The sequence below is a fragment of the Echinops telfairi genome, unplaced genomic scaffold (genome assembly GCF_000313985.2).
Source record: "Echinops telfairi isolate 266 unplaced genomic scaffold, ASM31398v2 ScPeMD7_15;HRSCAF=58, whole genome shotgun sequence".
Lineage (NCBI taxonomy): Eukaryota > Metazoa > Chordata > Mammalia > Afrosoricida > Tenrecidae > Echinops > Echinops telfairi.
This window is the reverse complement of record NW_022103912.1, coordinates 1882391-1908263: the sequence shown is the minus strand read 5'-3', so window position 1 is coordinate 1908263 and position 25873 is coordinate 1882391. Positions and strand designations below refer to the sequence as shown.

The 25873-nt window shown below is 41.1% G+C and overlaps 1 protein-coding gene across 3 annotated transcripts in view; it reads left to right on the top strand.

Annotated features, from left to right (window-relative positions):
• The window catches only part of EPB41L5 (erythrocyte membrane protein band 4.1 like 5), a 145585-nt gene that overhangs the window by 39676 nt on the left and 80036 nt on the right, over positions 1-25873 (top strand). For all 3 annotated transcript variants that reach the window (XM_030884792.2, XM_004711880.2, XM_004711881.2), the window contains exons 10-13: positions 1824-1893; positions 15318-15487; positions 16494-16600; positions 21593-21620. In XM_030884792.2, coding sequence (XP_030740652.1) covers positions 1824-1893; positions 15318-15487; positions 16494-16600; positions 21593-21620 — 375 coding nt within the window. The remainder of the gene's footprint in view (positions 1-1823; positions 1894-15317; positions 15488-16493; positions 16601-21592; positions 21621-25873) is intronic.

Here is a 25873-nt window from a genome sequence, read left to right as displayed (position 1 = left end):
GGTCAGGATGTGCTCCAGTCTCTCCTCCTCCCCCGTCATCTGTTCCTGTGTGCTCTGGTCAGATATATCCTTCTCCCGAAGCTGCAGATTCAGTGCCATCGTTTGAGGTACATTCTTCTCAGGGGAGGGGCAGGCATCCACTTAGTATTTGGGGCTGGGTTTTGTTTGTTTAATAGGTGAGGAAACTGGGTTATTTTTCTACTCACTCATGGAGTGTTTTGCTTGCTCAGTGGGCAAATGGGACAGAGATTGTTTTCAGGCAGAGAGACAAAACATCTCCTCCTAAAGGCCTTGTGATGATTGATTGAGTTAATAAAGCTGTTAGAATAGTACTTGCCACTGAGTGGACATTACAGGGCCTTGGCGGGCATGATGGGTTACATGCGGGCTGTTCCATGAAAGATGAGCAGTTCAAACCCGTCAGTTGAGACTTTGTGTTCCCGTAAACATGGGGACATTCTGCCCCCTCCTGTAGGGTTGCTGTAAGTTGAGATTGACTCAGTGGCAGCGAGTGTGTGTTTTCAGTTTTGTTTTTATTTCTTTAGAAATCATTTTATTGGGGACCTTTGTAGCCCTTATATCACTCCATGCATCAATTGTATCAAGCGCATTTGTGCATATGTTGCAATCATCATTTTAAAAACATTTTCTTTGCACTTGAGCCCTTGGTATCAGCTCCGCTTTTGTCCTTCCCTCCCCAACCCGCCCACCCTGGTGAACCCTTGAAGAATTATAAATCATTATTGTTTTCATATCTTACACCATCCGTTGTCTCTCTTCACCCACATTTCTGTTGTTCGGAGTTTGTGTGTGTGTGTGTGTGTGTGTGTGAGAGAGAGAGAGAGAGAGAACGTAGATCGTGATTGGTTCCCCCTTTCTTCCTCTTCTCTCCCCACCACCCCCCTCCCCACCTGGTGTTGCCACTCCCATTTCTGTTCCTGAGGGGTTTATCTATCCTGATTCCCTGTCGAGAGCTCTTATCTGTACCAGTGCACATGTTCCGGTCTAGCCAGATTTGTAAGTAGAACTGGGGTCATGATAGTGGGAGGGATGGAGGAAGCATTAAGAATTAGAGGAGTCCCTGGGGACCTTGCTTTGCTTCCTTTGCTGCTCTACTGCGCTCCCTTCATGTCTCGCCCTGGTGTGTCTGGCGTGGCGAGCGCAGACGGCACAGTTCCCTCACTGCTCCAGTGCTGTCCCCTGCAGTGCTGGCATCAGTGATGGGACATTGTGCCTTGTGGTGGGGCCCTTTGGTCCTCTCTGTGCCTTGGCTTCTCTGAACAGGAATGTCATCCTCAGGGCTTGGTGGGCCAGGAAGCGGTTATCTCTCTCTCTCTCTCTCTCTCTCTCTTCCTCTTAGTTTGTTCCTGTGTGGTCTGACCCCCCTCTCTCCCTGGGCTGTATATTCAGTGCTGTCCTCTGTAGTGCAATCTTCTGGGGAGAGGGTCCATAGTAGCTGGGATTGGGGCTGCTGTGTTTTGAGTTTTAGGTATGTAAAAGAGCTCTCTACCAATGGTTGTAAAACGTTTAGCACTTGGCTGCTAACCGAAAGGTGCTGAAAGGCTGCTGGTTCAAAGTACTGGTGACTGATGGCCTGGAGGTTATCGCCTAGGAGACCCTACAGGTCAGTTCTGCTCTGTCCTGTCGGTCTGCAATGCCTCGGAATCTACACAGCAGCAGCCTGTGAGATTGCTTTTGCCTCATTAGTCTTCACTTTGTAAGTTAGGTGATTAAATGTACCGGACATAAAAACAGCTTTGTTTTTGTTTTTTATTTTAGAAAACATTTAATTGAATCTTCCTATGATTCTCTTACTATTACAGGCCAAAGATTACCAGATTGGATTTTAAGAAGAGTAAATTAACCCTGGTTGTTGTAGAAGATGATGACCAGGTAGGAATTGCTTGTATTCTTAAACAGTGACCATGTTGTGTGGTACTTTGTGTTTCTAACATTGGGAACATATCTCATAGTTTTTATAGTTGTAGAACAGAAACTTAGTATAATGATTTATGTGTTTAATTTGTATTTTTGGCCCAGGTCATAGCATCCTAAAATACAAATTTGTGCTCTTGAAAGATAATATAAAAGATTTTCTTATTCATTGATAATCTATTTTAGATACATGAAAAAATTATATTTAAATTCATTATTTTGTGTGTGTGCATGAGAATTTTCTTTATTTTAAACCGTTTTATTTGGAATTTTATCTACATATCTTACAATCCAGCAGTTCACTCATATCAGGGAGAGTTGTTCAATCATTACAACAATGTTAGAACATTTTCTTCTTTATTGCACTCCTTCTTAGTAACTCCCCATCTCCCCCCAACCTCCCCAGCGGTACCTGTAAGAAACCAGGAATAACATTATGGTACAATCCCGATAGAGTTGCCTGTCCTGGATTTCAAAATTCTAATATATACCTTTAGTATCTGATCCAGAAGAGCAACCAGAAAGATCTACTTACCATTCTTAAAGTATTCTAAACTAAGAATCTTTTCATTTTAAATCCAGTTCCTAATTGATATGTACAAGAACATGGATTCATCTTCAATACGTTATCCTAACTGAAAGAAACAATCCTCAAAAATGACATCCTAGTGTAGCAACTATGAAGCATACAACTTTCCTCTAGTTCCTAAATGGCTCCCCTCCCCCACTATCATGATCCCAATTCTACCTAGATCCCAAATCTGGCTAGACCAGAGGATATACACTGGTAACAGATAGGAACTGGAAACACAGGGAATCCAGGGCGGATGATCCCTTCAGGACCAGTGGTGTGAGTGACGATACTGGGAGTATAGAGGGAGTGTGGGTTGGAAAGGGGGAACCGATTACAAGGATCTACATGTGACCTCCCTGGTGGATAGACAACAGAAAAGTGGGTGAAGGGAGACGTCGGACAGTGTAAGATATGATAAAATATTAATTTATAAATTACCAAGGGCTCATGAGGGAGGGGGGAGCAGAGAAGGAGAGGAAAAAATGAGACGCTGATGCGAGGGGCTTAAGTGGAGAGCAAATGTTTTGAGAATGATGAGGGCAAGGAATGTACAAATGCGCTTTACACAATTGATGTATGTATGGATTGTGATAAGAGTTGTATGAGCCCCAATAAAATGATTTTAAAAATGGCATCCTGTTTGCTCCTATTGGCATGACATTCTGGGAAAGGCAAGCATAACAAAATAGAGAACAGATGAGTGTTTGCTTGAGATTAGGAACAGGGAATGAGATTTGAGTATAAAGGACCTGAGGATTTTTTGGTGGTGACTAAATGACAGACAATGCATTTGTTAATGTTCACAGAAAGATATAAAATAAATTAATTTTTCTGTATGCATATGAGGCACCCTGGTGGTGTATTGGTTACAAGTTGCGCTGCAATCTGCGAGGTTGGCAGTTCGAAACCACCAGCCACTGTGCGGTAGAAAGACAGGGCTTTCTACTCTCATAAACAATTACAGTCTCAGAAAGTCACAGGGCAGTTCTGCCCCGCCCTGCAGGTTCACTGTGAGTTGACAGTGACCAGATGACAGTGAGTGAGTGAGTATGCAAATTAATAAGAATTTAAATGCACTTACACATATAGGCAGATATAAAAAATAGAAAGTGGACAAGATGCTAACATGCATTGACTCTTGTTGGTATATCTGTTGTTCATCTTTTTCCTATGGTTTGAACATTTATAGTGATGAAAAGATTTTTTTTCCTTTTTTTGTTACTGGGATTTAATACAGGTATCATATCATTCCCTAGTTCAGTCACATCAAGTAGAATTGTACAGTTGCTACCACCATCAGTTTCCAGTCAGTCTTTATCTATAGGGACCCCTTGACATCATCTACTTTTTACCCCTTCCCCTCAAAACCCTTATTCTACTTGCTGTCCCTGTAAGTTAGTAAGTCCTAGGTTTCATATATTGGAAAAGATAAAAGCTATTTACACAACTTCCAGAGGGTGACCTCCAATGACGTAACACCTTGAAGATGCACCCTAAGATGAACAAACAAAGACCAAACCAAACAGCACAAACCAAAAATGTAGAAAATCTTGGAAGCCAGATCAGGTCCAGCGTGCACTACAGGGATCTCCTGACAAAGTTGTATGTGTTCAGGCCCGGTTATGCCTTTGCATCTGTGCGCCTCTCTCCCAGGCGCTCTGTGTAGTGACCCTTTCCTCCCAGCCCTGCAGTTGGGATAGGGAGAGTTCTCCGGAGGCTTACTTCCTACTAGTCCCAAAAGTGAGTCCTGGGCTCCCACGGTCACCCACAGCCTTCTGCAGTTCTGATGGTCACAGTGCAGACTCTGAAGCTAACCCCGCCGTTGGTTTCAGATTGTATACATGCCGGTCCTTCAGTGACTGACGATGGCGTGCTTTTCCATACGAGCTTAGTTGACCTCTCACTGAGTGGCTGCTTGTTTGGAGACAGGCCTGAAAAGATTTTTAAATCTTTCCGTTTTCAAAATTCCTTGACATATCACGCATGTACTTCTCCTGTGCTTTATTGGTGTCTGTTTCTCTTACAATTTTTGTCACATGTGTATATTTTTTCTAGTCAGTCTGCTCATGATTTATAATTCACTCTTCCCTATATTAATGCATTTTGGTTTAGCATTGTAAACTATGACAAGTAATAATTAAAGATAAAGTATATACATTTTATAAAAATTTTGCAAGTATGGAATTGTGATTTATTTTATTTTTTAATTGTATTTTTAATGAAGTTTTACAACATAGTTTATATTCTCCTTCAACAATTTCTGCACATACACGTTTTTCACTAACAGTGGTTACGTTGTTCATAGTAGAGGAACATACATACTTCCATTCTGTTTGATCCAATTAGATTTATGATTTTATAAGTATTTTGCTTCTGATCATAAAATGCTCACGTTTTATTGTTTTATACTTGATCTTTAATTATAGGTGTTTAACAGATAAGGCCATATTTGTTTTATCCTTTATTTCCTTTTGTTGGATATGTTTCTGCTCTTCTCTATTGGGCCACAAAGTGCTGTAAGAAACTATTGGGCCACAAAGTGCTGTAAGAAAATTATCAGTGTAAATTCCAACATAAGTACTAATAAATAGAAAACTGAGAATCAGGTAAGTTTTACTGTGCCTCATAATCATAGCCTTCTAAGGATTTGCTATGGTTTATTATGGATACAGGTGGATGAAATAATTAGGAAAGCAATAATACTGTGCATTAAAGACTTCTATGCATACAGTATAATTTTTTTGTTCAGGATTTTGGATAGTGATGGTGGACAGTAAAATAAAATAAGAGGATTTGTCAGAAGCCTGGTGGCTTTTTTCATAGTAAGCACTTTACAATCATTGCATCTTGAAATACCTCTTGGGCTCCACAGGCGTTCGTCTAATTAATAGGGCGACCAGGCATTAATGTGAGGCTGCTTTAAGAGAAGAGGATGGATGAACTATTTCACGTGTCAAGTAGAAGAGTCCAACAAATAAACAAACCATTTCAGCAGCGTGGTGACTAGTAACGCAGGAGTGCGTAATAGACCTGCAACGATTTTGGACGTGTATGCGTGTGGCTTCATTTGTCATAGGAATTTCTTACACTGAAAACCTGTGCATCCAAGGAAAAGTAGGTTTTGATGTAGGAAGCACTTCCATAATATAGCAAGTGGAAGTTTGGTACAATTGTGTTTTTAGTATGATAATACTGATTTTTAAACTTTTTTAACATAAAGTTCAGATAGATTCCAGTCTTAAGCATCACAGAGTAATATAAGCTTTTGGTAAGTTTCATTTTGATTCTTTGTCTTTTATGTTGTTGTAAACATGTAGTCCTTACGAAATAAAAGCCAGGGAGTGGGTGTTCCCAGTATTGGTTAGGTACCATTTAGCTTACTCTTAGGTTTTAAGAGTTTACAGTATTGTCTCTTATGGAGTAGATCCTGTTATAGTGAAAAATGAGTCTCTTAAAAATGAAAAGCAAAGAGTTTATTCACGCAGAGAAGTGTTTTGCAAAATGGGAGTCAGGGTCAAGCAGCCCTTGACAGAGTGCTCCAAGGAGCTGCAGGGTCACAGAGGCGAGTGGAGAGCAAAGCCGCACACTGGAATGTGCTCATTGACGAAGGCGCACTGAGTTGCAGGAGTCAGGGTTCTGGCTGGCCCTCTGCACGGGTTGGTTTTTTGTCGGGATGGTGACAGGATTTTGGTTGACACTTTAGTTTCCTGGAGCAATTTAAAAATACAGATACAGGCTACTGTAAAGGGTCACCTAGTGGCATTTTTGGAGAATCAGCTGACCACCAGTTACATTAAATCACCTCGACACCCTTAGCCAGAAGTTTGAGCCATGTCCAGAGCCTGGGTGTTTAGGATGCTCTCTGAGCTGCGCTGTTTCTAAAGTGTTACACGTTGCTTCTAGAAGTAGAGAAGTCAACGTAGACGACTCTCACTCTCAAGGGACTCGTCGGCTTGGAAAGAGTGCAAGCTATGCAGGCGTTTTTTAAAGCCTGTGAACAGCTCCGATGAATTGGCTGACATTTCCTCATAGATTTTTAAATTATTATTTAGTGTGTTTTCATTTAAATTATTTAATCATAAAACCTGGAAAGTTTTATGGGGGGGAAATACCTCCCCTCACAGTTTCCTTCTATATGGTCATCTCTATAGAGATATATTTATACATATATTTTTTAAGTTAAAATACTTTTACACATATTTTTGCTTTCCAACAGCTAGAAAAATTTGTGTCTTCCAGTATAATTTTGTCGTAAATACTCTCTTAAAATTGTGTTGCCCAAGCAGCAGTTAAGACATAGTTACTACTGGCAACTGGCAGCATGTATGTGACTTATACCAACTTCAATTGAGTTTTATTGAGCTCAGTAAGTAGCTTATGCCTTTTAAGTGATATGTAAAAATGACTTCATAAAGATGACACTGTAATTCTCAATTGAAAAGAAAGGTTGTCTGGATGCAGGAAGAGTATTCAAACAGAGCTGTACGATATAAATGAGTTCTTCCTGAAGTAGACGTGTGGACTTGAAGGAGTGGTGGCAGTTCCATATGGTCTTGCAGCATAGTAAGGCTTCACTTACTCTCCTCCAGCCTGGTGGTGAATCTCTAAAACCAAACGCCCTGTTGTCATCAGTTCTGACTCAGTGCAAGCGTGTCTGGGGTTCTGAGGCTGTACATCTCTACGGGAGCAGAGAGCTTCAACTCTCCTACAGAGTGGATGGTTGGTGCAGATAGCCTCATCTCTCTCCTACAGAGTGGATGCTTGGTCTGAACTGTCAGTTTTACAATTTGCTCAACAGCGCCACCACGACTCAAGTAGGAAAGAGCATATTGAAAGATCCATAACATTTGTATGTATAATGAGGTGACAGAAATGCTTTTTAACAGAACCTAAAAAAAAACCCAAAACTGAAAATAAGTAGTAGTTAATTTTTGAAAGTAGTAAGTTTTTCTATTGAGCTATCAAAAATTGTGTCATACAGCTCTGGAGAAAATTGTAGATATTATAATAGGTATTTTTTAAAGAAAAATGAGCAGAGAATAGAAATAGTTTGGATTAGAAATAGCTCAAATACATAAAAAGATGTGTAACATTATTTATAATAGCAAGTACAAATGAAGCCTACAATCAAATTCCCGTTTCGCACCCTTAGAATAAAATATTTAATAACAATCTGAAGTATAATTTGGTAATCTGTCCAGGGTAAATATAAATAACCATACAGCCTAACAAACTCATTTCCTGAAATTATCCTATAGGAATGCTTGCCAGTGTGCTTGCTAATCACGTTTACAGCACATAAATGCTCAATCCGTTAAGTAATGTAAGGTACATCCATTCACTAAAGACTACGGGACAGTTTTGTTTTCTTTTTTCTTAAAAAAAATTTTAAATCATTTTATTAGGAGCTCATACAACTCTTTTCACAATCCGTACATACATCATTTGTGTCCAGCACATTCGTACATATGTTACCATCATCATTCTCAAAACACCTGCTTTCTACTTGAGCCCTTGGTATCAGCTCATTTTTTCCCCTCCCTCCCTGCACTCCCCTCCCCCTGAACCCTAGATACTTTATAAATTATTATTATTTTGTCATATCTTACACCATCCAACGTCTCCCTCACCCACTTCTCTGCTGTCTGTCGCCCAGGGAGGAGGTTATATGTAGACCTTGTCATCTGTTCCCCCTTTCTCCCTCACCTTCCTTCGCTCCACCCTCCTGGTATTGCCACTCTCTCCACTGGTCCTGAGGGGTTCATCTGTCCTGGATCCCCTGTATTTCCAGTTCCTATCTGTGCCAGTGTACATCCTCCAGTCCAGCCAGATATGTAAGGTAGAATTGGGATCATGGTAGTGGGGGGGAGGAAGCATTTAAGAACTAGAGGAAAATTGTATATTTCATCATTGCTACACTGCACTCTAATTGGCTCATCTCCTCCCCACAGCCCTTCTGCAAGGGGATGTCCAATTTCCCCCAGATGGGCCCTGGGTCCCCACTCTGCACTCCCCCTCATTCACAATGCTATGATTTTTTTTTTTGGTCTTTGATGCCTGATACCTGATCCCTTCGACACCTTGTCATCTCACAGGCTGGTGTGCTTCTTCCATGTGGGCTTTGTTGTTTCTCAGTTAGATGGCCCCTTGTTTATCTTCCAGCCTGTGGGACCCCAGATTCTATGTAATTTGATAGCTGGGCACCATCAGCTTTCTTCACCGCATTTGCCTGTGTACCCGTTTGTCTTCAGTGTTCGTGTCGTGGTAGGCTGATGTGCTTCTTCCGTGTGGGCTTTGTTGTTTCTTAGCTAGATGGCCACCTGGTTGCCTTCAAGCCTTTAAGACCCCAGATGCTATATCATTTGATAGCCGGGCACCATCAGCTTCACCACTTTTGCTTATGCACCCACTTTGTCCTTGGCAATCGAGTAGGGACAGGCTGGTATGCTTCTTCCGTGTGGGTTTTGTTGTCTCTCAGCTAGATGGCTGCTTGTTTATCTTCATGTCTTTAAGACTTCAGGTGCTATATCTTTTGATAGCTGGGCACCATTAGCTTTCTTCACCACATTTGCTTGTGCACACAGTTTTGTTTTCTTTAATGAGGCAGCTTATGTGCTAATATAGGGGAAATTCCAAGATATACTGTAAATTTCCAGGATAAATCTAAGGGGGATTTTAAAAATTCATGTAAAATATCCATTATCTATTTTATTCCATTTTCCCACAAACTTTTGAAGCTCCCTCATAAAGAACAATGTGCAAATATGTTACGTGTAAGGACATAATACTAATAGTACACATACATCTACTTGTATGTATGTTACAATGTCATTGAAATTATACTCAAGAAACTGATAAACTATTTGATCAAATCTAAATATCAGCCATTGCTCCAAACTCTATAGGATAGAATAGAACTGATCCATTGGGTTTCTGAGGCTAAAAATTTTTTTTAATATGCAGATTTATTTATTTAGGTAATTTTATTGGGGGCTCATACAACTCTTATCACAATCCATACATACATCAATTGTGTCAAGTATATTTGTACATTCATTGCCCTCATCATTCTCAAAACATTTCCTCTCCACTTAAGCCCCTGGCATCAGCGCCTCATTTTCCCCTCTCCCTCCCCGCTGCCCACTCCCTCATGAACCCTTGATAATTTATAAATCATTATTATTTTGTCATATCTTACCCTGATGTCTGAGACTACATTTTCCCAGGAGCAGACAGCCTCGTCTTCCTCCGCTCACTGTGCTGGTAGCAGAGCAACACCATAGCCCAGTAGGTCTCCAGAGCGCCCTCCGTCAGTTGTAAGAAAGACTGCTATTTTAAGGGTTAACAGTTGTCACTTAAGTTGTGATCACATTTTCTTATCATATAGAATTATACTTTACCAATTTTCAATGGATTTCCCCCCCCCCCCCATTGTCCTGAAGATATTCACAACAAAATATATGCCAATTCACTTTTAACAGTATAATTTGCTATTCTTGAGAGATCCATTTTTTCGACTTACATATAGATATTTACAATTTAATCGCATCTGTGTTTACCTGAACAGGAAACAATTAGCATAATAAGTGTTTTCACTTATGGAATCTGTCTCTTCAGAAGCATTTACAATTCATCTGGTGGTCTTTATAATATCATGCCAAAAATGGATCATTTATTCATTGTCAAAAAGAACATGTCATGCTCTATCCTGGTGTCAACATTGTTCGTGATAAGATATACTTGTTAGTCATGTGCAGTGGCTCATAGGCAAGTTCAATCTGAAGCTGAAGAAAATGAAGACAAGTCCACAGAGCCACGTACAACTGTCAGTATGTCCCACCTGAAATTAGAGACCTTAAGAATAGAGTTCATGTATTGAACACCAGGTGAGTTAGGGGATGATATTAGGACATCATTCATGAAGAGAGCAAAAGGCTATTAAAAGGTAAGTCAGGCAGAAAAGGCCAAAATAGATGTCAGAAGAGACTGTGATACCTGCTCTTAAATGCAGAGTAGCTAAAGCAAAAGGGAAAAATTACCAACTAAAAGAACTGAAACGATTTCAAAGGGCAGCATGAGAAAACAGAGTATAATGAAATATGCAAAGACCTTAAATCAGAAAACCAAAATGGAAGAATTGCTTGGTATTTCTCAAACAGGAAGAATTGGAGAAAACTCCAAGCCCCGAGTTACGGTATTGAAGGATTGTATTAGCAAAAATATTAAATGATGCAAGAAGCTCAGTGCCGATAATAACTGGTCAGCATTTAACCTTTTTAAGAAGTAGTTTATGATCAAGAACTGATGGTAGTGAAAGAAGTTTCCAAGCTTCTCTGAAGGCATTTCTGGGGGAAAAAAATTAATTTAGATATTTTAATAAATGAAGGTAATACTAGAATACTCACCTATGCCAAGAAGTTCTAAACATAGCTAACTGGTTAACAAAGTGGAAGAGATCTGTAAGTAATCCAACAGAACATGGTAATTCTCTGACAATATCATCAATGTAACGTTTAAGTACAATTTTGCTACAGATGATTTTAAAATAGTTATAGTGCTGTACATTGACAGGAAACTGTCAAATATCCAAGCCAAATTCAAAAGAGGATGTACAATGAGGAATGTCATTGCTCGTGTCGGAGGAATCTTGGCTGAAAGCAGAGTACCAGAACGGTGCTTATTAGTGACTTACTGACTGTACCACAAGGCATTTGACTCTATGGGTAATAAATTATGTGCAGTGTTTCCAAGAATGGGATTCCAGAACTCTGAATCGTGTTCAATGCACTCAGACCAATAGGCAGTCATTTGAGTGGAACAAGGGATGCATGGTTTGAAATCGAGATGCGTGCATCAGGGTTGTAGCCTGCACCATACTTTCTCTGTGCACGTGCTGAGGAAATAACCCGGGGAGCTTGGCTCTATAGAGAACCCCGCATCCAACTTCAGGAAGACTCATTGACTGGTGTGTGGGTGCAAACACGCAGCCTTGCTGAGAGTGAAGAGGACTCCTGCACAGACTGGTGGCGATCAAAGACTTCGTCCGCCTTGGTCTGAATTAAACCACAGCAGAAAGAAAGCAAACATTGTCACAACTGGATCAATTAAAACCATAAAAAACAGCCAAAATTGAACTGTGTTTCATTTCACTTTTATCCACAATCAGTGCCCACGGAAGCAGCAGGCAGGATGTCCCCAACAAATGTCTTATTCCAGGAAAACCTGCAAAGGGGTCTTTAAAGTGTCGAGGAGCAGAGTTGGCACTTTTGGGACTCAGGTGTGCTTCACCCGAGCCATGATATTTCCCGTCACTTTGTAAATATTCGAAAGCTAGGCGCGGAATAATGAAGACCAGAATTGTGCCTTTGAGAGCAGTGAAATTACTGTGGACTACCAGAAAACAAATCTGGATTGGAAAGTAGGGCAGTTAGAATGGTCTTAACAAGGGAGATGATGAGACATCACCATAATATTGTAGACTTCTCAGGAGGGACTCTTCTTTGCCCAAAGGCATTGTTATGGATTGAATTGGATCTCCATTTTGATAGTGCATTTCATCTTATGTTAGCGAGGCAGGTTGGTGTGTGGTGTGTCATGACTCAGTCTCTTCAAGGAGATAACAGGAGCCTTTTAGGCCTGCAGAGACAGGGGAAGAGAACTGTTCCAGAGCAGAAGTTCAGAAGGGACCAGGATATTCCTCCAGAGCCTAAAGGAAGCCTTCCCTTAGAGCCAGTAGGCTGAATTCAGACTGACAGCTTTCTAAACTGGTGAAAGACATTGTTACAGTTATCTCCCACCTTCTGAAAGATCTCGTAGGCCATTTTGCTTTTAGGAAAGACCTATGTTGGTACCTGTTTTGGCCAACAAAGAAAACAGAAACTCATGTTCACTTTTAGGATAAAGTAGGGACATTTGTTTTCTGTTGAGCCTTAAGCAGTGCTCCCTTAAAAGCAAGCGTGTACCACCAAGATCCTTTTTGGGGAGACGCTGTGTGGGTCCAGCTGCCATTGTTTTGTACCCTGTATATTAGTGAACTGTGTATGTTAGTGTGACTGTAGGTTTTATGTTCTAATTAGTTTGATTTGGTAGATTTGGGTGGTGGTGGTGGTGGTTGGGGGTGGGGGAAGTTGGGAAGGTTCACATTTTCCCATATAAATTAATTTTAATTGTTTCTTCACTTCAAGTCAATTCTGCTTACATCAGGATTCATAGGAATGTGGGGGCGGAGACCTACACAGGGCTACATAACTAAGACAGCATACTTGGTAAAGTAGTGCGTGATGGGGAGGGGTGGATTGATACATTAGCTGCAAGAATGGGCTCAAACACAGCAACAGTTGTGAGTTGCTAAGTGGCGATGGTCGGTGTTGCTGGGCTTTATCCTGTGGCGGTACTGGCAGCTCCCTCTTCTGTGGTTTGTCATCGCAGCAGAGGGAGCCATGCATGTAGGGCAGAAGAAGAGCAGTAAGTCAGGCTTAGATTTAATAAGCACCATTCACTTCTGTGATGAAGTAACGAGGTTTGAGGAAGACCCCATCTAGCGACATTGATTACATGTTTGGAGGGATTGGGTGATGGAACCCGATTTGCTCCCCTCAGCCCCCACCCTGTCTTCCCATTGGCCCTTATTCTTGCATTCTGATTGGTTCTTACTCTGATGTAACGGTTGGCCTTATAATCCACAGCTGGAGTAGCTCCTTATCACATGGGGGCATGCTGGTGATAGGTTATTTGGACAAGAACTCTGGAATGGATAATGTGAGGCAATCTGGGATGGGCTGTCCAGACCTGGAGTTTTCCTTGACGAAATGGTGGATTAGTGGATTGGCGCTCGTGAAGCCATCTGAGACAGGCCATTTACACCTCACCGCTCAGGCTTCTAGCTGACTAGCAAGACCCGGCTGTGTTATGTTCTCTTACACCCTCACAGGGTCACTGGGAACTGGAGCCAGTTCAGTGACACCTAACAGCAGCAACACATGAAGGGCCTCAGAAAGTTAGTGGACAATGTGTACTATCTTTTACGAATTTCCTACTTTTCAAAATCCTCGTGTATGTGTTAGTCATTCATTCATTCATTCATTCATTTAAAATATACAGATATTTACATAACCATTTCTCTTTTTGGCATTTGGGGGTTTGTACCCATGCTTATTATTTTAAAGAAGACGGTGAAGAAAATCTTTCCATGTAAATCTGAGTGTGTAGAATTCTCTTTTCTTAGAAAGACACTACAGCTTAATTATTAGAGTCGGAGGCTTTGGAGTCTGACTGACTAGATTCCAATTCTGGTTTCCCTTTTCCAGAGGTTTAACGCGATGGGAGTGAGTGAGCGAGAGAGCTAGCTTTGTTGTTGCTGAATCTCTTTAAGTCTCACAATTCTGTTCTGTGAAAAGAGGCTTACAATAGTCTTACTCTTTGGCATAATTCATGTGAAATCCTTAGAAAAGTGCCTGTGAGTGTTAATGTGATCATTCATTTCTGTGAGTAAGGTTGCTATGACAAGGCGTGTCGAGAGCGGATGCCATCTTTGAAATTATCATTACACATTATCTCAAAGAATGACGGATGAAAATGCATTCCATGTCTCTTTGAGAATTCATTTCCCCTAAGTAGAGGAGAAACCCTTAGGAATAATCTGAGTGTCTGAATTTTAGGGAAACAAACTAGCTGCCTGATTATTTGATTCTTGGTTTAACTATGATTGTATTTGTAACTCAGTAATGTAGAGTGAGGGAGTCCTGGTGCTACCCTGACTAGAGTCCTCACCTTTTTAAAAAATTTTAATCATTTTATTACAGGCTCATACAACTCATCACAATCCATACATACATCCATTGTGTAAAGCACATTTGTACCTTCGTTGCCCTCCTCATTCTCAAAACATTTCTTCTCCACTTAAGCCCCTGGCATTAGGTCCTCATTTTTCCCCTCCCTCCTCGCTCCCCCCTCCCTCATAAGCCCTCGATAATTTATAAATTAATATTTTGTCATATCTTGCCCTGTCCGACATCTCCCTTCACCCACTTTGCTGTTGTCCGTCCCCCAGGAAGGAGGTCACATATAGTTGCTTGTAATCGGTTCCCTCTTTCCAACCCACTCTCCCTCTGCCCTCCCAGTATCGCCACTCACACCACTGGTCCTGTAGGGATCATCCGCCCTGGGTTCCCTGTATTTCCAGTTCCTATCTGTACCAGTGTACATCCTCTGGTCTAGCCAGACTTGCATGGTAGAATTCATATCATGATAGTGGGAGTGGGGAGGAAACATTTAGGAACTAGAGGAAAATTGTATTTTTCATCGTTGCTACATCACACCCTGACTGGCTCGTCTCCTCCCCGAGACTCCTCTGCAAGGGGATCTCCAGTGGCCTACGAATGGGCTTTGGGTCTCCACTCTGTACTCCCCCCCTCATTCACTATGGTAAGATTTTTTGTTCTGATACTGCCTTATACCTGATCCCTTCGACACCTCGTGATCACACAGGCTGGTATGTTCTTCCATGTGGTCTTTGTTGCTTCTGAGCTAGATGGCCGCTTGTTTACCTTCAAGCTTTTAAGACCCCAGATGCTATATCTTTTGATAGCCGGGCACCATCAGCTTTCTTAACCACATTTGCTTGTTCACCCCACCTTCTAACTAATAGGTAGGCAGTTCAAATCCACCAACCTCTTCAAGAGAAAGATGTGCCAGTTCTTTTGTCAATGTATAGCCTTGTATGTCACAATCAACCCGATGGCAGTGGCCTGTACATGACTGACGGACGGATGCTGGGTCTGATGCGTACCTCTGTCCCTTCTTTTTTTAGGGCAAAGAGCAGGAGCATACGTTTGTCTTCAGACTGGAACACCCCAAAGCGTGCAAACACTTATGGAAATGTGCTGTGGAACATCATGCCTTCTTCCGCCTCCGGGGCCCTGTCCAGAAGAGTTCTCATCGATCAGGGTTTATCCGACTAGGATCCCGATTCAGATACAGGTTAATTTTCATAACAGTTTCCTATACCTTTCTCTATAGAGGCCAAAAATAGCTCACCTCCTTATTAAACAGATAAGGCATGAAGAAATAAAATGGTTTGCTAAAATCTTCAATTGACAGAAATAGAAAGGAAAAAGTGTGATTTTCTGTTAATGATTGTTTTTGCCTCAGTAGAGAGGAAGTAATTCTATGGTGGGTTTTATCTCCTTTTAAATATTTATTTTCTAGCTGGCCCCAGCTTATATTGCTATGACAAGAGCTTTGTGGTTTATCTGTCTAAAACCTAGAGACTTTGTAGGGAAAAAAAAGATATGCTACAGTAAGTGGAAATTTGGTTAGTATTTGTGATCCTTAGTAAATTTAAATTTTATTATTTTCATGGAGTCTAGGTTTTTCGTCATGAATTAGTAATGTTTTTGTTTACTGGAGAGTGGCTTTTATTGCTGTGATTTTTCAACATGCCACTGATGTCAGTCAGTGTGGTTTAGAGAAAAAAAATTGATTATGTAGGATTTATATGAGTATGTCTATTTTACTAGTATTAAAAACGAGACAGCATTTCTTTAACAAACGTTAAATGGAAATCAGGAAGAAAGAGGAAAAAGTGTATTACAGTTCTTTGGTTAGCAGTCTGACACTTATTTACTGCACTATCAGGGTACCTTATAACACTTAGAAAAAATGTCACTGAAAGTGTTAGTGTACAAAGAAAGGAAGGTGAAGATTGGGGAGAAGAGTGGCGTGAAAACTCAGATACTCAGTTATTGACACGCATGCCTGTTTGAGAAAAACAGTATAGTCTGTGTTTCATGCTCCACACGAGCCTAATTAGTGGAGGATGACCTAGAAAAGCTGGATAGGAAGATTACTCATAGTTTCATCAGAATTGAGATCAGAATGACACTTTCAAGGGCAGCGTGAATCTAACCTTTCTCTTGTTTATCTGTCGTCAAGTTCTGTAGGCCTCAAACCTCTTTTCCCTTTTAATGTGCTTGATTTCTTTTAGTGGGAAAACCGAGTATCAGACCACAAAGACCAGTAAAGCAAGAAGATCAACAACCTTTGAAAGAAGGCCCAGTCAAAGGTATTCTCGAAGAACTCTACAAATGAAAGGTGAAGTGTAACACTGTTTCCAAAGCCTGGTTGAACTTGAGCATTAAGCAGCTGTAGTCTCTTTCAGTCAACTGAAGCTCTCACATTTTCTATTTGATGCGGGCATAATCAATTTCATTTAAAAAAGGGGAAACACTATGTTCATAACTGAGATTAGACTTTATATTAATTCCAATGCCAACACTGTTCTGAGACTGAAGTTTTGGGTTTATCTTGTTTTTGGTATTAGCTTAGATCTTTTGTAGACCTATTCATAACAAAATTTGAGAGTAAATCAAAAAGTATTGCAGTAGTCCAGACCCGAGTCAAAGCTGGTCCCTGTCACATTCTGTCACCTGCTGCAGCCCCCGCCTCTTTCATCATGACAGATGGCGCTGTGTCCTACACTAACGACTTCCCGGCAGGTAGAGCAGCAGGGACCATCTCCAAGACAGTGGCAGCATCCATCGAAAGGGTCAAACCGCAGCTACAGGTGCAGCATGCCAGCGAGGACATTGCCGCAGATAAGCAGTACAGGGGCATTGTGGACTGAGCAGGTGTCTCCCCAAAGAGCAGGGAGTCCTCCGTCTGGTCAGTGGCATTCGGTACTTCCCCAGCCAGGCTCTCAACCTTGCCGTCAGAGACACAAACAAGCAGATCGAGAGGCATCTGGCGTTGGGTGGTGCTGCGTGGGCCACAGCTTTGTGTTCCCTCTGGATTGGTCTGTCCCTGTCCAGCAGCTCATGTGGCTAAAACTGGTACCAAGCAGGAGGAGGAGGGTCAGCGCCTCTGTGCCTTCCTGGCTAAGAGCTCTACATCTGACGGGGTTAAGGCTCTGTGTGCAGGTATCATCATCTCTCCAGCTGCCTCCTTCAGACTCTGCGACACTGCACAGGGATTGCCTCCACATCCAAGAATACCCACGTCTTCGTAGGCTGGACGCCTGTTGCTCAGTCCCTCACAGCCGTGGCTGGGTTCACTTCCTACCCTCTGACAGCGTTTGTCACCACAGGATGACACAGCCAGCGAGCGCAAGAACTGACATCGTGTGCACAAGCACACTAGACTGCTGCTGGGAGAGTGCTCGTGATGAAGGAAGCAAAATGGTTCCAAGGGTGCCTGGTCCAGTGTGCTCAGAGGCCTGGGTGGTGCCTTTGCACTGGTCTTGTGTGATAAAACCAACAAGTGCACATGTTATTTCCTAGTGTGCAACTGTGCATAGGCATATCTCAAGCATCTCGGCCAGACGGCTCTTTAGATCAGTGGCAGCATGTTGAAAATGGGAAGCAATAATATTCATCTGATTAGTTTTCTCTAAAAGCCATTTCTATAAGATCATGATGATGATGGTGATGGGACTCAGTTATGTATTTTTTTTCAGTCCTAATAAGAAATTTAAAGAAATAAAAATATCTGAAATGCCAAAAAAAAAAAAAAAGGTATTGCTACTAGGACTCCACTTCATAAATGTGTATTCCAAACAAAGCATGTTCATACATGGTACTCTGATCAGTGAATGACTGCAGACCGGCTCTCTCAGCAACACTTGTCTTATTGCTAGTTGCCGTCGAGATGGGTCCAACTCATAGCAGCTGTCATAGTCTCCTTAGAATGACTTCTAGGAAAACAGGTCCAATCGAAACAGCAGCTTCCCAAAGGGATATTTGGACTAGTGAAATTCAAGGCAGAGACAGACATGTGCTCTGAAGATTACAGTGACTAACTTTGGATTCCAGCGGGGGTCATCCTGATAGATTTCCTTGAAGGACACAGGACGTGCTTGTTAGGAAACAGTTTACGAAAACACCCTTTACACTTCTTTTTGTCCCCCGACTCAACATTTAAAAGGAACCTGATGTGAGCACCGAGGATGCTGGACCTGTTGTTTGACGTGGTGTCAAAAGAAGAGCACAGAATTCTTCAGGAGAGTGTTCCAAAACCCAGCCAAGCCCACTTTCATCAAGTTGAGTCTCACACAGAGCAGAACTATTCCATACAGTTTTCTGTCAAGCAAACACCCTCATCTTTATCTTGCAGAAGATTTAAACCACTGCCATTTCATAGCAGCCCAGTGCTTCACCCACTGTGTCACCAGGACTCTGCCTTCAGAAGGTTATGGACCAACGTGGCGGATATGTTGAAAAACAATAACTTCACATTTTGATGGTCTTGTTTAGTAAAGGGCTTTGTGTAAAGGGCAATATTTTAAAAATTACCTTCATTTTGGAATTTTAAAAAACAGGCATTTGAGAACTAGATATTAAGTAAAATTTATTTCATATTTTATAGGGACTGTGTTAAATAAAATATCTTCTCAATTCATAAATGTTACTTGCTGTTTAAGCTTGCCAAAATGTTGTGACGGTGGCATCAACCTCCTCTGACTTCCCAAGGGGGAAGGATGATTCCTGTAAGACAGGGTCAGCATGCACCTACCCTCCAACCTTCTTTACTGATTCTGACACCAGGCACCCCTTCCCAAGGCACTCCCCATCTGTTCATCTGGGTAGACTAGGGAAACAAATCCAGAGAGACTAATATGTGTATAAGAAAGAGCTTTACATAAAAGAGCAACTGCATATTGAGAAAACATCCCAGCCTAGTCCAGATCAAGCCCATAAGTTCGAAATTAGTCCCTATGTCCAATACCAGTCTATAAATTCCTCCTCACACTCACACAGCCATGCAATAATGCTGAATGCAGGACGATCACAGGTCAGTGGGTGAAAAGTATTGTGGATCCAGTGGCAGTGCAAGCACCTCAGCACAGAGCTCCATGTGTCTTGTCAGCAAGAAGAGGAAGCAGAGAGTGTGTCCCGCCTCCAGGGAGGAAGATGGGCATTCCCAGAGTCCTCAGGAGAAGGCCATGCCCACTCAGAGGCCTCATTGGCTATGACGTGACTGACAGGCTAGACTCCATCCCTTTGCTAGTTGACAGGAGATTATGTAACTGCCACACCTAACTTCTCTATTAGGGCTGATAGTTCTTTGCATTGGACACACAGAACTCATAGACACTATAGAGGGCTTAAAAGAGTTGATGGAAAAATAGAATTAAAAGTCAATGGAATTTTGCCAGCTAGCATTTTGAAGTCCCTTCAGACTAACGATTATGGAGTTTATGAAGGAAGTTAACAGGGTACGGTGGATGATCAGAAATGTTTGGGATACAGTTCCTTTCCAGGTATATCTCTCTCTGATCCTTAGTCTCTCAGCTATGGGGTCCCTAAGCCTCTGCCCTGCTTGAGCAACTCACTTTGCCAATTGAGCACCGACTCTTGCCAGTAATTCTCAGCCCAAAGGTACCCAGCTTTAGCTTCATGCATTGGCAGATTTAGCCTCCTTCCCCCCCTCCGCATTAAGTGTCTTAACTGACAACGAGCCTGTGCTGAGAGATAGTCAGCTTCCATGCTGGGTGGGCCAGGAAGCCCCAGCTCTCTCTCAGACTCTGCTGCTCTTCCTTCTCTGGCACTTGTCTGGTCTCACAGGTTCCTGTCTCCTAGATCGAGGGGGTTTATCGTAGGGATCTTGTGGTTCAAAGGATGCATTCCATTCCTGACTGCTCCACGGGAGAAAGACAAGGCTTTCTGCTCCTGTAGAGTTACAGTCTTGGTAACCCACCAGGCAGTTCTAAAAGGATGCTATGAGTCGGAATTGAGTCATGGCAGTGAGGGCCATCTTGGAAGCAGATAAAGAGCGATCCTGAGACTGTCAAGAAAGAGATCCTGCAGCAGAGGGACCAGAGACTAGCCTAGCGAGCACGAGGCATAGCCGGAGGAACAACCCCGAGGCAGTGTTGGGTCAAGCTGCCTGACCCTGGACTGAGGCAGAGGTCAAAGGACCACGTAGCTGCTAGCAAAGGAACAGTATCCTCAGCATTCTGTGTAACCCCGGTGCTTCCCTAATAAACCTCACCATGGGTTATGTCTGTGCGCTGCGTGGCCATTGCAGTGAATCATTATACCCAGCAGAGAAGTAGAGTGTCGGGGAAGGATGAAGGGTGGAGGCATGTCTGACCTTGATCTTGTGGCAGTTCATCTTGGGCTGGTGTGGAGTTGGTCTCTTCCCTTTCCTACTGAAATGAATTAGAGGAGGGTACATGTGACTTCTGTGCTGTTTCTTAAATTTTTTTTTTTTGTCATTCATTTTATTTTACTTCATTGAAGCATTGTGGTTTGTGTATGCCTTCATTAAGTAAGGATCAGTCAGTTGATTTACAGTTTTGGAAATTAATATATAGTGGCTATAAGCATCTGCATACAGAAGTAGGATTGTTAGGTCATATGCCAAGTGCATGCTTTGTTTTTTTCAATTATTTTATTGGGGGCTCGTACAATTCTCATCACAATCCATACGTACATCCATTGTGTCAAGCACATATGCACAGTTGTTGCCCTTATCATTCTCAAATGTTTCTTAAATTTTTAAGGCTGCTTTTGGAAACTAGACTTGTTTTCTGGGGCGCTGCTAGGTTGGTTTGAACCACCAGCGTTTTTGCTAGTTTTGGAGTGCAACTCTTGTCTGCCACTGACTGCCACCGAATCAATTCTTACTCCTAGACCCTAGAGGACAGAGTTGCACTTCCCCCTCTGGATTACTGAGACGGAATCTTCACCGGAGAAGAAAGCCTCATCTTTTCCCCATCGTGCTACTCAGGGAATCCTCAATAAAATAGCAGTTAATGAAAACATATCTAGTTATGGTTGTTGTCAAGCTCCAAGTTAACCCTTACTTGCCACTCATGGTGGTTCAGACTCACTCTGGTCACTGTGAGGCTTGCAGAAGGATGTGTATTAAACAGGAAACATGTATTTATTTGTATTGCTGTATTTATAAAAAGGGAAATACTTATTGTCACTGACTTAATGGAACGGACACTAGATGACTTATGAGATAAGGGCATTTAAATACATGGCTGAGACATATAGCTTATTAATCAGCATTTTATCTTGATAGACAGTGAAGCATCTTAACCGTGTAAGATGAGACTAATGGAGGATTTTCTTTTTTCAGCAAACATAGCAAAACCTGAAGAACTCAGGTGAGTAGTGCCTTGCAATTGAAGAATTAATATAGACGTTTTAAGAATTTATGAAAAAAAAAAAAACCCAAAGAATTTATGTTGTTGTTGCCATTAATTAAAGGAAAACCAATTATGGTGTCAAGTTATTCCTCAGCATTGGAATTATATTAGAGAAGAAGTAAACAAATAGTGCCAGATTAAACTGACATGAAGAAAATGACATGGTTTACAGGAGTGGGGGGGGAGGCGGAGTGTATGTGCGGTTCATAATAAGAATCATGTACGTATGTTACTGACACGTGAATGAGGACGTAATGATGAACAAATACACTCCAGAAATTCAGAGAATGACGCTTGATTTTTCAAATAAGAATGTTTATTCCTGAGGTAAATTCTACTTGGCCATGGTTTACAATTCATCTTGATATATTGTTGGGCTTTGTGTATGTACTGCTCTGGGGTCAGGGACTTGCACCTGTATTCATAAATGGGCTGCAGTTTCTTGTGGTGCCCTTATTTGGTTTTAGTGTTGGAGAACTTCTGTTTGTTTGTTTGTTAGTTTTTGAATGAGTTAGGAAGTCTCCTTTCTCCTGTTTTTTGGAAAGAGTTCATAAAGCATTGTATTAATTCTTTGAACATTATGATAGAATCCAGTGTTAAACCATATAAGCCTGGCTTTTTGTGTGTGTGAAGTTTTAAAATTACTGATTCAATCTCCTTATTTGTAATGAGATGTTTCAGACTGTCCGTTTCACTTTGAGTCAGTTAAAGTTTATGTCTTTCTAGAGATTTTTCTATTTCACTTAAGTTAATGAATTTGTTGGCACACATCAGGGGCGTCAAACTCAATTAAAATGCAGGCCCTTTGGTGTTAACAGGCAAGATTCACGCGGGCCACATCACATTTAGAAATTTTGTTAAATTTATATTTTGAAGTGAGGATTCAGGAATACGGAAAGGATAATTAAAACACTATGTAATTGCTTTTATTTAAACATTTATTTAATGTATTTATAAAACTAAAATTGTTCTTTTTTACCTGAAACTTGCCAGCGCTTTCCTCCTACTAGTTTTCACTTACCTCTTAGGTGTCACCGGAAATTATAACAAAGTAAACACTAAAAAACACAAAATGCTGGACAGCTGACAAACGTGATGCACAATCATAATGGCTTCCCTCTAAAATGTTAACTAGCGGTGCTGCTGCTAGATGTGATTCCTAACAGCACAACCAGAGTGCTCTTTCTAACCTTCTCACTATTGGGATCTGTTTGCACTACGTGACACTGAGAGTGGCAGACAGATCGCTTCTAAATGTCCGACGGGAACTGAGTCCATGCGTTTACACACGTCCACAGGCCCCCAGGAAAGGCACTGGGCCACGTGTACACTCGTCTTCAGTAGTTAAAGGGTTAACGAGGGAACTGTTTGTACGGTATCGCCTCGATCTCCCCTAAGCACTATTTTCTTCATAACAATTTTTTTCTATTTTCATTTTATTTCAGAGCTTTGCGGGTCACGAAAAATTACCGTGGGGCCTCATGCGGCCTATGGGCCGCCAGTTTGACACCCCTAGCATACATTATTCATAATATTCCCTAATAGTCCTTTTTACGTATGTCAATGTGATAATGATGTCCTCTCATTCTTGATTTTTAGTAATTTGAGTCTTCTCTTCCTGCTGCTTGTTTTAGGCATAGTGAGTGCTAGCTTTTCCAGCGTCTTAAGGTGGAAGGTTAGGTTCTTGATGAGATCTTAAGTCTTATATGTTCACAGGTAAAATTTCTTTCTGTAAGCACTTTTAATTTTTTCGTGTAAATGTTATTTTGTGTTTTCCTCTTCATTATCTCAAAATATTTCCTTAATTTTTCATGTACTGTCTTGTTTGACTCACTGTGTATTTAGATTTCGTTGTTAGATGCTGTCAGGCAGGTTCTGGCTCACAGCGAGCCGAGAGCCCTCACCATTCTGTGACATCTGCCACCCTCACAGTTGTCATGTCTGAGCTCCTTGTTGCAGCCACTGTGTCGTGCCATCTTGTTGAGAGCGTTCCTCTTTTTACTGACTCTCTACTTTACCAAGCAAGCGGTTTTTCCCTAGGGACTGATCTCTATAGATAACATGTCCAAAGTATGTGAGATGAAGTCTCACAGTGTTCCCTTCTAAGGAGCGTTCTGGCCGCATTCCTCCGAGACAGGTTTATGTACTGTGCTGGCAGTCCATGGTGCTTTCATGGTGCTTCCCCAGCACCAGTCTTCCTATTCGCATCCAACTCTCACTTGCATGTGAAGTTGCTAATTCGCCTTTTCATTGCATGACAGAATGATGTCAGAATATGGGCTGGGGTTGCACTCGCACTCATTTTTTCATTGGTTTTGTACCTTGCCACTTTACTGGATCTTTCAATTTGTTCTGAAAATTTTCTTGCCAAATCTTTGGGATTTTTCTTTTTCATATGATCTTATCTACTGCAGCTGGAGAGAGCTTTACCCTTTTGGATGTCTTTAATTTCCCTTTCTTGCTTTATAGCTATGGCCAATGCTTCCAGCACAGTATTGAATAGGAGTGTGAGCACCACTCTGGGTTACAGTACTTAAGAGTACCTGGCATGTGTGTATATCTCTTGCAGTTGTTTATTTGGAGCAACAGTTTGGCTCCAGCAATCTTAAAAAAAGCACTGATTGAAATGTTAGTGTGTTGTTACTTACAGTGGTGCTTCTTAATCTGGCTCTATACAGATTAATAAAATGCCTTGTATAGGCTGATACCAATCATTTTTTATTTTAATATTTTGTCTTCTGATTCCTATTGTGAATCTTGACTAATAATACTTTAAGAGATAACATGTTAAAGGGTCTTGGCATTTCATGTATTAATACTTTTTTTTCATTTATTTAAGTCTTTAATCTCATTCAACAATGTATTATATTTTTCATCATGTAAGTCTTTTGGTTAGATTTATTCCTAGGTATTTTTTTTTCTTAAATGTTATTATCGATGAGAATCCCCTAATTTCCCTTTCAGTTTTCTCATTTTTGATGTATGGAAACACAATTGATTTTTGTTTGTTGATTTTGTCCTCTACAGCTATGTTAAATACCACTATTTGCTCTGAACTTTTTCTCCTTTTTTTGCTAATTCTTAATGTAGTTCTCATATATGATTACATTTCTGTGTCTAGAGATGATTTTACTTCCTCTTTCCTTATCTGGATACCGTTTATACCTTTTTCTTGTATTATTTCTCTGATTAGGACTTCTAATATAGTATTGAATAAAAGTGTTCACAGTGGGCACTCTTGTCGTTCCTAATTCAAAGGATACATTACTCAATCTTTCTCCATTTTGACTGTCGGCTTTTCGTACAAGCCTTGAATCGCTGAGGGAGGGAGTCCCCTTCTATTCCTGCCGTCTTTAAGGTTTCGATGAAGAAGGAGTATTGAAGGTACGCTTTCTCTGTATCCATAGGAGTGAGCATGCTGTTCTTCGCTCTGTTGACGTGATGTCTCCCATTGATTGTTGCCTAATGTAGAGTCATCACTGCAGTCCTGGGATAGATCCCACATAGTCACAGTGCATAGCTCCTGTTGTGTGCTGTTGGATTTTGTTCGCTAGTATTTTGCTGAGGAAGTTTGTATTTATAAAAGATATCTGACCTGTAGTTCTCATGTGGTGTCTAATTTTGTTATCAGGATTATGTTTGCTTTGTAGAATGAGTTAGCTAGTAGTCCTTCCTTATCTGTTCAGAGTGTAAATATGATTGATGTAAATTCTTCTTTAAATGTTTGGTAGAATTCCCCATTGAAGCCACTTTGTTCAGAACTTTATTTGGGGGGGAGATTTTTTGTTACTGATGTGGTATCTTCATTTACTAGGGTTTTATTGATACTTTCTTTTTGTTTAGATCAATTGTATGCTTCTAAAAATTTATCTATTTCATCTAGGTTATCCATTTGTTGCAATACAGTTCATAATGATCTGTCATTTTAATACCCTCTCTTTTATTTGTTCTTTTGGGTATTTGCATATTGTCTCTTATTTGCATATTTGTCTCACCTTTTTGTTGTTAGCTTATCCAAAATTTTGTCAGTGTTGGTGATCTTTTCTAAGAATCAACTTCTGGTCTTACTGAAATTTTGTTTTTTATTTCATTTCTATTTTGATCTTTGTTATTTGCTTTTTCTGTGGATTTATGCTTAGCTTCTTTCTCTGTGGTTCCTAGAGTTGGTGAGATAGCCTATTGATTTGAGGTCTTCTTTTTTTTTTTTTTTT